This window comes from Dama dama, chromosome 19, assembly GCF_033118175.1.
Source record: "Dama dama isolate Ldn47 chromosome 19, ASM3311817v1, whole genome shotgun sequence".
Lineage (NCBI taxonomy): Eukaryota > Metazoa > Chordata > Mammalia > Artiodactyla > Cervidae > Dama > Dama dama.
In genome coordinates, this window is record NC_083699.1 from 68980206 (window position 1) to 68993501 (window position 13296).

A 13296-nucleotide genomic window follows, 5' to 3' on the forward strand; every position below is an offset into this window, starting at 1 on the left:
AACACTGAAGAATTTCAGAAGATGATGGGGACAGAATAAGATTACAGAACAAAAACCTGAACTTTCGGATCAGAGAGACCTAACTTCTTATCTAGGTTCTACTACTTAAGAGATGAAAGAAGTATCATTTAACCTCTCAAAGTTTGATCATTTCTAAAACAGGATCACAGCAGCTACCTTGCAAGGCTATTATAAAGAAGACAGAACACAGAGTCAGAAACAAGTCCACATAGATGCCCAGTACATGATACTGGTCGTCTAATCTCACCATAAAATCTAGCCTATAATTAAAGGCTTCCAGAACAACAAAGAGAACCACCTCTACTCATGTAATACAGCCCAGCACCTAATAAGTATCAGGAAAAGACCCTGATGCTGGGAAAGATTGAGGGCAGGAGGAGAAGGGGACGACAGAGGATGAGATGGTTGGATGGCGTCACTGACTCAATGGAATGGGTTTGGGTAAACTCTGGGAGTTGGTGATGGACAGAGAGGCCTGGCGTGCTGTGGTTCATGGGGTCGCGAAGAGTCAGACACGACTGAGAGACTGAACTGAAACCTGTCTTCATATTTAAGCTTAATTTCTAACACCCAGGTCAAGAGTACAAAGTATGCCCTCTACTCAGTGGAAATGGCAAATAATCAGTCACCATCAACTAAAGAGTCAAATACTTCCTGTTTCAAGATCCCTATAAAAACACTGCTAACATTTAAATGCTTTAGAGAAAAATATTTCACAAGGTAAAAAATATATAAGGCAGTTTCATCATACATAAAAGTAACAGATTCATCAGAAAAGTGAAAATTATGGTTTTAGCTCAGTTACCTATTTCTCTTATGAATGAGAATACATGAATCCCAGGGTGGACTCTTTCTTTGGATATTATATATATGAACTCATGGCATCCATTTGGTAGGATGTTTAAAAAAATACAGTCACACAAATCATCAATGCAGGAAATACAGAATAAAATTAACTACAGGGTTAAAGTTCTCTTATTCAGTCTTTTCCCTTATGCACAAGAGAAAAAAACTTTTTAAAATACTAAGATGAACACAAAATCACATAGCCATGCATTCTACTTTCCAAAATAATACTTTTATAAAACTAAGTAACAATTTAAAGCATTTATACTTACATTCAGTAAAGAAAATACTTAACATACGCCAACAATTGTCAACTGCTCCTAATTTAGATAAAATTGTTACATCGCCTGTGTATTTCACCCAATTCAAAGCTTCTTCCATTGCCAAGATTTTCTGTTTCAAAAAGAGAGGTGAAAATGTGATTTATGTATTAATTATAAGTTTACATGTGGCATTATAAATTTCTCTTATATAGCATTTCAGATTCTTAATAAAAACTTGGAAAACTTCGTATTTTCATTACTCTGGCATGCAACCTAGAACAGCTAGACCCCAGTGCACAAGTTAATAGAGACTATAGACTCACATACGTTACATCTTCAGGGAACCTCAGGCTACCCTCAGAGCTCAAAATGCTGCTGCAGTGATTACAGAACAGGAAGCTGAGGTCTACAACCTGGCCAGAGGCTGCCCTGGGGAGCAGGAAAGTCCAATAACAAAGGTGAACGAGGGTTCTCAGGTCTCATCTACACTAGGACTTCCATCCTTACCTCAAAAGTAAAGGTACAGATTAAGGTTAACAGAAAGTACTATGTATTTTAAATGGTCTGTGGCAGAGAGAAGAATAAGCATATATACACAAGAGGAGTGCATGGCTGGACAAGTGAGCGCTCGGCTGGACAAGTGAGCGCTCAGTGCAATGACCTTCATCAAGGGTCAAGGGTTCACAGGAATGTTATCATACTTCTAGTGTCTGAAAAGACTTCAGAAACAGTGGCATTATCAATGCTGGTGTCCAGCTTAAGGGAAACATGTATCTGTCAGAAATTCCCTGGCAGTCCAGTGGTTAGGACTCTGCAGCCTCATTGCTGAGGGCCCAGGTTCAATCCCTGGATGAGCAACCAAGATTCCACAAAGTGAGATTATCCAGTAATCATATACCAAAAAATGTTTACACCAGGGACCTAGTAATTTCATTTGGGAGAGAATATATGCCAGGTAAATAAAAGAGAAAAAACAATCAAATTGCAAAAAAAACCCCCACAAAACTCAAAATCCCACTGCATAAATGGGGGGAAAAAATGAAAATGATACAAACCACCCAAATAAGGAGACTGCCTAGGCAAAATATCGAAATCCATATGACTAAATGCTACATATGAATAACTGCCACTTATTCACAGTACTGGATTCTCATGTTGACACTTACATTCTCTATTTTATAGCCGATTCTCAATAAGCCTCCAATAAAGAATGTATCATTCTGCAAAACAGAAAAAAACATTTTTTTCTTTATTTGGCCAATTATACTTTAATTTTCTAGTGAATAAAAAAACTCTACATTTTAAGACTACTACTGTATGTACCGGACTTCCCAGGTGGCTCAGTGGTAGTGAATCTGCCTGCCAAGCAGGAGATCCCTGAGTCGGGCAGATCCCCTAGAGAAGGAAATGGCAACCCACTCCAGTATTCTTGCCTGGGAAATCCCATGGACGGAGGAGCCTGGTGGACTACAGTCCACTGGATCGCAAACAGTTGGACACGACTGAGCAACTAAAAACCACCGTATGTACACAGTAGTCCACTTCACAGAGCAATAGCCTGCCCAACTGACCAAGATCTTAAAGACCCTGAATCAAGTCAGAAATAGTTTTTTTTTAATATATATATTTGTTTGGCTGTGCCAGCTCTTAGTTATAGCACATGAACCCTTAGTTGCAGCATGTGGGATCTATTTCCCCGACCAGGGATTGAACCCAGGCCCCCGGCACTGGGAGCTTGTAGTCTTAGCCACCAGACCACCAGGGAAGTCTCCAGAAATAGTCTTACACAGGGTTCTAATAATAGAATGATTTAGTGTAATTTTTAGATGTACTGATTTTAAAGTTCATTACACCTAAAAATCTTTTTATAAAATTCATTGGCTTATATAAATTATTTCAAAGGATTATCTATAGGAAATAAATATCAGAATGCCCTTTCTAAATTTAAGTTTGCAATCAGAATTTGCAAGAAAAACACTTGGCCCCATAACCAAATGAAATAAAAGTTATTAATGGCTTTCAAGGGGGAAAAAAACCTTTCAGCATAGTACACAGACAACTTCTCAAATCTGACATAATAAAATTTATCCCAAAGAAAAAAATATTTGTTGTGGTGGTGGTGACAATGACATGATTTTATAAGGAAGAAACTGTCACTTTCAGAACCTGTGACAAAGGTTTCTGTGAACCAGGAGCACACTTTCATTTGTGACAAATTCTAATTTCTATTCTTTAAAGATATGGAGCCAGCCTGGTTCTCATCATGTCACGTCAGAACCATGGAAACAGCCATCTACCTAACCTCTGAAATACACAGCATGATCTCATGCATAGCAGAATAAGCTCAGGTTGTGTTGTGCTGTGCTTAGCAGCTCAGTCGTGTCTGACTCTTTGCAACCTTCATGAACTGCCTCACGCCAGGCTTCCCTGTCCTTTGCCATCTCCCAGATTTGTTCAGACTCATGTCCACTGAATGAGTGATACCATCCAACCATCTCATCCTCTGTCATCCCCTTCTCTTCTTCCCTGAATCTTTCCTAACATCAGGGTCTTTTCCAATGAGTCAGTTCTTTGCATCAGGTGGCCAAATATCAGAGCTTCAGCTTCAGCACCAGTCCTTCCAATGAATATTCAGGATTGATTTCCTTTAGGATGGACTGGTTGGATCTCCTTGCAGTCCAAGGGACTCTCAAGAGTCTTCTCCAACATCACTGTTTGAAAGCATCAGTTCTTCGGCGCTCAGTCTTCTTTATGGTCCAACTTCCACATCCGTACATGACTACTGGAAAAACCACAGCTTTGACTATATGGACCTTTGTTAGCAAAGTGACATCTCTGCTTTTTAATACATTGTCTATGTATGTCATAGCTATTCTTCCAAGGAGCAAGCGTCTTTTAAGTTTGTGGCTGCAGTCACCTGGTAGCCCACACATGGCAGCTATTACTATTATTTCCTTTCATGGAAAAGGGTCAAAGATTTTCTAAATGTATTTCTATATAAATAGATAAATTGAAAAAATGGCAGAAAGGTTATGTCCTAAAGCAGTGGTATGTCAACTCTGAAACAGATCAGAACCATCCAAAAATAAAAGTGATCAAGCTTCAACGTCAGAGACTGATTTTGTGGATACTCAGCTCAGTACAGTCACTCAGTTGTGTCTGACTCTTTGCCACCCCCTGGACTGCATCCAGGCTCCCCTATCCATCACCAACTCCCAGAGTTTGCTCAAACTCATGTCCATTGAGTCAGTGATGCCATCCAACCATCTCATCCCCTGTTGTCCCCTTCTCCTCCTGCCTTCAATCATCCCCGGCATCAGGGTCTTTTCCAGTGAGTCAGTTCTTCGCAACAGGTGGCCAAAGTATTGGAGCTTCAGCATCAGTCCTTCCAATGAATATTCAGGACTGATTTCCTTTAGGATGGACTGGTTGGATCTCCCTGCAGTCCAAGGGACTTGCAAGTCTTCTCCAACACCACAGTTCAAAAGCATCAATTCTTCAGCACTCAGCTTTCTTTATGGTCCAACTCTGACATTCATACCTGACTACTGGAAAAACCATAGCTTTGACTATAGGGACCTCTGTTGGCAAAGTAAGCTCAGGTTAACCAAAACTAAAACCATTCCTATTAGCCATGATAAATTAGTAGCATGGGCCTGCTACCATATAAATATTTATATTCTTGAAACAGGGGGGTGGGATATACATTCTATCACTTACCACAACTTTCTTTGCCAAATCCACAATATCTTCCATCAGCTCAAGATGCTGTAATTTCTTCAAACTTATCTCACAAGCAAGAGAACCGCTTAAAGACAAATTTATTTTTTAAAAGATTATGTTTTCATATATAAAAATTCATTAAATTTTATACTTGACTGACTGTATGTTATACCTCAATTTAAACTATTGGAATAAAAATTCTGTTTCTTTCCTCTAGGTAGTAACAAGCTATTTATTAAGTAGACAAAATATTACACCTTTTTCTTTCTTCTCTACTATAATGCTGATATTTATAAACAAGTATATTATTTCTTCCTTAATCTAATGCTCTTCAATTTCATTATGTCACCAAGATTATTCATTCATATGCAAATCCCAATATTAACTTCTTCCACTCTATTAAACAAAAGTAGAGTTGAATATTATATAAGAATGAGATATAAGTCTTCCATTGTACTTGGCATCCCTCAGTGGTAAGGCAACACGCTTACCGCTGTTCATATAGAAGGGCTTACCAGACAGCCCTTCTTACGTAACTCACCTGGTCCTTACACAGGGGTGCATTCGTGTTATTATAGAGCTCTGCTGACGTTGAAACAGAAGTGGCCAGAAGATGTGGACTTTAATGGCATCACAGTAATCTTGCAGGACAGAAACAGGTTTACTACACCACATAGTGCAGATGTCAAATTCTTAATCAAAAAAGAAGTTTTAAATTAATATTTTGTGCCTCGTTTTGGAATCAATCAACACCGTTAAGGGAAAAGACAAAAATGGATATGGAAAGGCACGAAATGAATGGATAAAATATCTGAATCTGTCAGATGTTAAGAATATCTAAATGTTAGCTAAAACTATTTAACAAAGGGTTTTTTAATTTCTAGTGAAAAAGAACAGCAAAGAATAAATTCTCTTAAAGATATATAAGTCTACTATGTTGATGTGAATGCATGAACATTCTGTAGAAGCTGTTTCAACAAAATTAAAATATCAGTGTACTCACCTAAGTTTCCCTCAGTATGGGTATAATCTTTATACTGTCTACCCTAAAAAGGAAAAGAACTCTTTTGATTTGTATCTGGTAAAATGCAGAAGTACAGTTCTAGATTTCTTTAAACCTTATTTATTCACTTTTGGTTACACTGGGTCTCCATGCTGCACGCATACTTTTCTCTAATTGTGGTGCACGGGTTTTTCTTCACAGCAGCTTCTCTGGCAGAGCACAGACTCTAGGGTGCCCAGGCTTCAGTAGCTGCGGCACGCGGGCTTAGCTGCCCCACAGCAGGTGAGATCTTCCCGGAACAGGGATTGAACCCATGTCCCCTGCACTGGCAAGTGGACTCTTTAACTACTAGACCACCAGGCAAGTCCCCAGTTCTTGATGTAAGGGTAATCAGTACTAAACTAAAAACCTTTCGGTACATTTACTTACACAATTTGAACACATTTTCAACCGATATGTCTTTCAGCCTTTTTCCAGTGTTTCCCCCAGTCTGTTTCTATGGGTCTCCCCTGAGAGCCTTGCTCACCTCCAGCCAGAAAACAAGCTTTTAGCAGCACTGCACATGCTCCCTGGTGAGGCACTGCCTACTCTCCTGTCTGAAATGACCTCTGCAAAAACTATACATACCTCCCTGTAAAATTTCAAGTAGCACACGAAATCTTTAAGGTTCTCACAAGAACAAAAAAAAAAATGTATAACTATGTGTAGTGATGGACGTTAACTGAACTTACTGTGTTGATCTCACAATATATACATATGTTGAATCATGTTGTACATCTGAAACTAATGTCATGTCAATTATATCTCAATTAAAAAAAAAACTTTAAGAAGACATCATATTAAAAACAAAAAGTTAAGGGAACTTCCCTGACAGTCCAGTGGTTAAGACTGTACATCCAATGCAGAGGTCATGTGTTCAATATCTGGTCGGGGAACTAAGGTCCAGCATGTGATGCGGTGTGGCCAAGAAAAAAAAAAGTTAAGAAATCTACTTACCACTCCATCACAGTAAAGCTGAGTCACACGAACATAATCATTGGACATAAACTCAGGGGCAAAGACACAATCGTCCACATAAGGGCCATCTTCTAACAAGGCATAATCTGCTACCGCAAAATTTCCCTGGGCAAAATCAGCCATGGTACACCACCCTGAGGACACAACACAAACCCAAATCAACAATGAAACCATCTGAGATGCCATGAGAAGCAGTTTCCTGACTTCTATGGTATGTTTGATAAATACTGGGAACTTATGCCCCCAGGAAGCAACTCTGAGGAGAACACTGAGCTCTGGAAGAGTCTCATCCTCATTTGCTAATCTCTCCCCTGACTCTCTTCAACCATCATTTTAATCTATTTCTTTTCTTTAGGTTCATAGAGTCATCATCTCTGAATTTAACTCTTTACATGTCTCTTTTAGATGGAAGATAATTAAGGGCAGCTTATTTCATCTTTGTATGCTCCCAGCCTGTGCTAAGCCCTCAAATAATGAGTTCAATAAGCGAATAAGACATCTTTCCACCGCTGCCCTTTAACTCCATCTGCTTTTACTGCATTTGTGAAATTCGCCATTTCATCATTCACGAACTCTGCCACATTCTCCACCTCCTGGCTAGAACTAAACCTTAATCCACTGAAAGAAAGGTTTCTTATCCAGACCGCACTGTGTGTTTCTGTCCTGGGCACAGGGGCAGAGCTGAAGCGGCACATAGAGAGCGTGGCCACCTCTTAATTCCTACAGCCGCATCTAGACCTTCCCAGCACTCGCTGCTGCTAATTCTCTTAACTACTGCAACACAGGTCAGCACTGCTAGACAGAAACAGTGGGCAAACCCCTCATGTTACCAACAACCACATTTTAAAAATAACTATTTCAATGGGGGGACAAGGGGCTGGAGGTGCAGACTCAAGTTTTTTTTTTCCTGAAGAAACTTCAGTCATAACATGGTATAGCTGTCAGAGAACAGGTACAAAACCTAACTATCACTGAAAAGAACTCAGCATTTTATTACTTCTAACTCTTCTCCAACATGACTTTGCTTTCCTAGCATCACCAGCACCATTATTAACAGCGCTTTTTAAACCTTTTCACTTCACCACTACTATCCCACTATTGTTAGCATAAACCAAGTTTCTTTTTTCCTAACCAAGACCACCATCAGCTCCTGGAAAACACGTCTGTTTCTTTAATTAATCCTTCTCATGTTCCACTTGCTGTACAACCACCTCACAATATCAGAAGTGAAGAACAATAATCACCTTCATAGCAAACTGTTGGTACCATTTGTCACACGACATGCCAAGCGTTTTGCGTGTACCATCTCATCAATAGTCACAGCAATTCTCTGCAGGTACAATTATCACCACCGTCACTGTATAGATGAAAACATTCACAGCAAAACTAATCTGCCCAAGATCACCAAGCTTGGGGGGATTCAAACCTAGGTCTTCGGAGTCCTCGGTCTCCTCTCAAATGCTGTATTTCACTAGATCTACATTTCCTTGTCATGGATCTAGCTGCCTCCTGGTTGCTGTCATGTTAAAGAACACTGGTGACTAGTTCACGGTGCTCCCTCTCTCCTCAGGTCATCATTCCAGTTACACTAAGGTGGGCATGGACAGCCCTTCAGAACCCAACCCTTGCAGTGTGACCACCTCCTCAACTCAAGTACACTTTGCTGCCCTCCTCACCTAGGCTCTTCGTTCACAAGGCCATATCTTGGATCACTGCCCAAGTCTAAACCAGTTTTTAAATCTGTAACTCTGATCAGCTCCTTGCTGACCACAGCCAAGAGTCATCATGGCTCAGGTCTCCCCGGTCTCCTGCCACAGACGTTCTTCACCTTCATCAAGAATGCTTTTATTCCTCCCATTCAAATCCTCCATTCTCCTTCATTTTCAGTTTCCTAATGTTGGGCTTCCACTTCCACGATTCAAGGGAAGTGCTTTAGTGAAGTCGTTACTGATCTTTTCCAGTAGACTGGATAACTACAATGTCTGGAACCTTCTGACCTGTTCTGGGTGACCAGTATTTCCCATTTAGAGAATTTAACTCCAAAAGTAAACAATGAAAAAAATAAAAAGTCATTTTAGCACCCAAAGTATGGCACATGATATGGGACACATGCTATTCTGGGAAATACATACACGTTTAAACTCATTTTTCTTCACAAGTGTTTTCTATATATAAATACAGAAAGAGCCAAGAACTGTCTGTCACAGCTCACGCATCACCATCACGGCATCGGATACAATACAATTAATGTGCTCATACATGGCAGACTGAGCCACTGTGACACCATGCTGGTCATTCCCAGGCTGGCATAACTCACTGATACCATGCCCTACACCAACCGCACAGTCATTACACCGTAATTGGTGTTATTGTTATTTTCTATTCTGTTTTAACCAGAGAGGCAATGCGGCTTAGTGGTTAACAGCATGGACTCTGGAACCAGCTGCCTGGGCTTGAATCCTGGCTCTCCCATTTCTTGAGTGTGTGATCTGGGACGAGTTACTTAACCTCTTGATGTGTCTGTTTCCTCACTTATTAAGTGAGGACAGCAATACTACCTATTTGATTAATCGGTTAACATATGTCAAGTGCGTTTACTAGCACGTGACGTATAGGGAATGCTATGAACATCAGCTATGACTAATATACTAGATGAGTATTTTTTAATCCACCATTTGGATGCCTTCAACTAAATGATCTCCCTTAATAGCTACGTCCAAAAGCACTTTTCAGCTTACAACTTACTTGGCACTGTGGACCACTTCCTCCTCCTCAGAACTCTTCATCTGGACTCCAAAGACCATCTTCTCCTGGTCCTCCTCCTATTCTTCTGGCTGCTCTTCCTCAGTCTCCATGGGTGCTTCTTCTCCATTCCCCGCCACCCAAAGGTCAACTCTCTCTTCTTCTCATGCTTACTCTCTCCACACCCATGGCTTACAACAGCGCTTTCTGAACTTTCATTATGTGCATAGCTTCACCAAAATTTTTGCCATTTCCACAGGTCACATGTATTTTATTTTCTTAGTATTCCTTTTTTATTGGGCTCATTTGGCCTAAGTGATAACACCTGTGATATTATAAGTTTGAAGTACAGCTTATGTTTTTCAGACACATTAGCATATATTCCTATTAAAAAATTCTTTATCTATGTACTACTTTAAACTGTCTCATAACCCACTGCAGCAAACCATGACTAAAAATGCAGTTAAGACTCTCAAATCTCTCCAGGCTGGGTTACAACTCATAGACTTCTAGACTCTCCCTGTCTTCCGCTACTGGATCTTAACCAAGATGTCCCATAAGCCTCTCAGATTCAGTGAGTTCAAAATCAAACATCCTTTTCCTCAAGAACAAATGAAACCAAGTTCTTTTCTCTTTATGTTACCAGTAAACTACTCTACATGCCACCTGGTTACCCAAATCTGGAGGTCAACCTAGACTCCCCAGTCTCCTTCAACATTTCTAACCAAAGTGACCACGAAGTCCTGTCATTTCAACTCCTCTAGGAAACCCAAATTAGCACGCGTACAACTCTTCGCGCCCGGGGCCACTGCCCTGGCTGCGGCTTCATCTTGTCTCCTCTGAACTATCTGAACAAGCAGCCTCCTAACTGGTGACTTGCCTTCGATCTTGGCATCCCCTAAAACTCTGATCATAACATTTTATACTTAACTCAGTAGCTTCTCTTTATCTTCAGAGTAAAGACCAAACTCCCTACTACAGCACAGAAGACCTTTTGTGGTTCTGTTCCTGCATTTCTCTAGTCACTCCATGACATAACATAGAAGCCAGTCCTATCCAGCTGCCTGTCATTTCTAAACAAACCTCATCTGCAGCCAGAATGCCTCCCAGTCCTTAGTACTCGATTCCAGGAAGCCTTTCCTGAACTTCTCACACCACCAAGTTTATTTTCACACCTCTTCTCTGTAAGCCCTGAGCATCCTGCTCACATTATTTTGATAGCAGTGTTCAGTTTGGTCACTGACGATTTCTCTCTGCAGGTTCACTATGGGTCCAAACAGTGCATTGTGCCCTACGCATCTTTATTCCCTATCTCACTGTCTTCCAAAGTTTTAATTCACACTCCCCAAAGTAGAAAGCTTTGCCAAATCCACCTGCCAACTGTGCTGTTACCTATTTAATATTTTGATTTAGAATAACTCAACTTTCAACTTAGATATAAACTTGTTTTAATAGAAAATTTGTTATCACCAAGAAATCTTATGTTTGTTAGGACAGAATTTTTTACCTATACAAACTAAAATGAACGTACTACAAAAATTTAATGCAAGTGTAAAAGACTTCTGATCCCATCAGTTATGATGAACCAAAGGGGCATTTCATGACTGCAGAACAAAGTGGATGCTAGATTTTTTTTAAATGTTACTGAGCTCACAGAAATAGGGAACATTTAAAGTCACTTTTTTCTCCCAAAGCAACAAACCTCTATCTAGAAACTAAACCTGACAGTCAAGATGACAAGAACAACATGGGACACGGAGCCATGGGCCAGGAGCAAAGTGAGAGACTAAAAGGGGGTCCCACAGACAGCTCACAGCCAACGCTGGCACAAGCCCTATCAGAAGGAAAGTATCTCAACTCAGACTCTCAGAATTCCCACAGAGAAAGAGCAGTCAAGGAAGAGATCATAACTGAGAATCTCCAAGCACAGGAGGTGACAACCCACTGTGAAGGAGATAACAGAAAAAACAAGCAATAAGTTTAGATCCCTAAGTACATCAGACATGGGAGTCGCCAGTCTACAGAATATCTACAGATTCCAAAAAATGAGCAAGCGACAGGAGATTAAAAAAAATGACTGGGTATAGCTAAAAAGAATAGAGCGATACTTTTAGAAATTAAAAGTATAATTGTTAAAAATAAATAAAACAGATGGATCGACGAGATGATTAGGCACTGTCAAGAAAACTGACAAAAAAGAACATGTGCCTGATGAAATTATCCAGCATTTTAAGTTCTGGCAAAGACACAAGGAAGTTAAAAATATAAAAGATGAAAAATAAGTGATCTGGAAACACACACATACATACATATATCCCCTTAAATCTTTGGAAGGAGAAAGTAGATAAAATCAAAGAGAAAATGTTTAAAGAACACATGGCTCAGAATCTTCTAGACTTCATGAAAGACAGTATTCTGAATCAGGAAACACATGTATCCAAAACAGGATAAATAAAAAGTAATCACTATCTAGACTCGGAAGTAAAGGTGTAATGCCAAAGACAAAATTCAATGCAATGAGAAGAAAAATAATATTTTCTTCAAATTACCATAAATAAAACTGGTAGCAGACTTTGCAAGTAGAATAACATCTTTACACATGAACAGAAAGCAAAGCATCAACCTAAGAACTGTATACCTATCAAAATTCTCTCTCAAGAACAAGGGTAAAATAAAACTAATTTCAGATTAAAAAAAAAAAGAGCTGACCACCAAGAGACTTGAACTGACTTCTAAAAATACCAATTAAAAATCATAAACTATCTGACTGTATTTAAAAAAAAAAATCTAGTAATACATTCTTAAGAGACACCTAAAATATAAGGACATAAAAAAGGTGACAGGAAAATGAAGAAAAAGGTTAATCCATGTAAACTACCACAAAAAAAAAAAAAAGGACAGACAAAACAGACCCTAAAACAAAAAACAAAATCAGGCATAGGGAGAACCACAACATAACAGAAAAGCGTCAACCCACTAGGAAAACAATGCCTAGCTTGCATGTATCTGATAAAATAGTCTCAAAATACATAGAAGAAAAACTGTTAGAACTACAGAGAGTCTGTAAGAAGGTTACAGTAGAAGATTGAAACACATTTCTCTCATGCTGCTGCTGCTAAGTCACTTCAGTCGTGTCCAACTCTGTGCGACCCCAGAGACGGCAGCCCACCAGGCTCCCTCATCCCTGGGATTCTCCAGGCAAGAACACTGGAGTGGGTTGCCATTTCCTTCTCCAATGCATGCAAGTGAAAAGTGAAAGTGAAGTCTCTCAGTCATGTCCGACTCTTAGCAACCCTATGGACTGTAGCCTACCAGGCTCCTCCGTCCATGGGATTTTCCAGGCAAGAGTACTGGAGTGGGGTGCCATTGCCTTCTCCATCTCACATGCTAGGTCAAACAAATGAAAATTAATACAGACAACCGGAAACACAATTTTTAAGTTTGATCTAACAGATACATAACTAGAGAAATATAATCTCTTCACAAGCACACACAGAACAATTATAATTCCCTATGTACAAAGCCATAAAGGACAAACAAATGTTTTAAGAAAAACACACGCTACATTCTCTGACAACACAATTAAGAAATGAACAATAAAAAGGAAAATGAAGAAATATTTGGAAACTTTAAAACACATATTTTAAAGAAAACTCTCAAACACGTAAATCAAAGAAGAAA

The 13296-nt window shown here is 39.6% G+C and overlaps 1 protein-coding gene across 7 annotated transcripts in view; it reads right to left on the reverse strand.

Moving 5' to 3' along the window:
• TTC3 (tetratricopeptide repeat domain 3) overlaps positions 1-13296 on the reverse strand; it is a 124708-nt gene that overhangs the window by 104654 nt on the left and 6758 nt on the right. For 2 of the 7 annotated variants that reach the window (XM_061167333.1, XM_061167332.1), the window contains exons 2-7: positions 6853-7007; positions 5857-5899; positions 5395-5545; positions 4851-4938; positions 2297-2350; positions 1140-1260 (exon numbers count right to left, since the gene is read on the reverse strand). In XM_061167333.1, the coding sequence (XP_061023316.1) occupies positions 1140-1260; positions 2297-2350; positions 4851-4938; positions 5395-5545; positions 5857-5899; positions 6853-6996 (601 nt within the window). In that variant the 5' untranslated portion in view covers positions 6997-7007. Of the gene's footprint in view, positions 1-1139; positions 1261-2296; positions 2351-4850; positions 4939-5394; positions 5546-5856; positions 5900-6852; positions 7389-9618; positions 10947-13296 lie in introns of those variants that run through there. The other 5 variants (XM_061167334.1, XM_061167328.1, XM_061167329.1 and 2 more) reach the window with 5 other exon arrangements.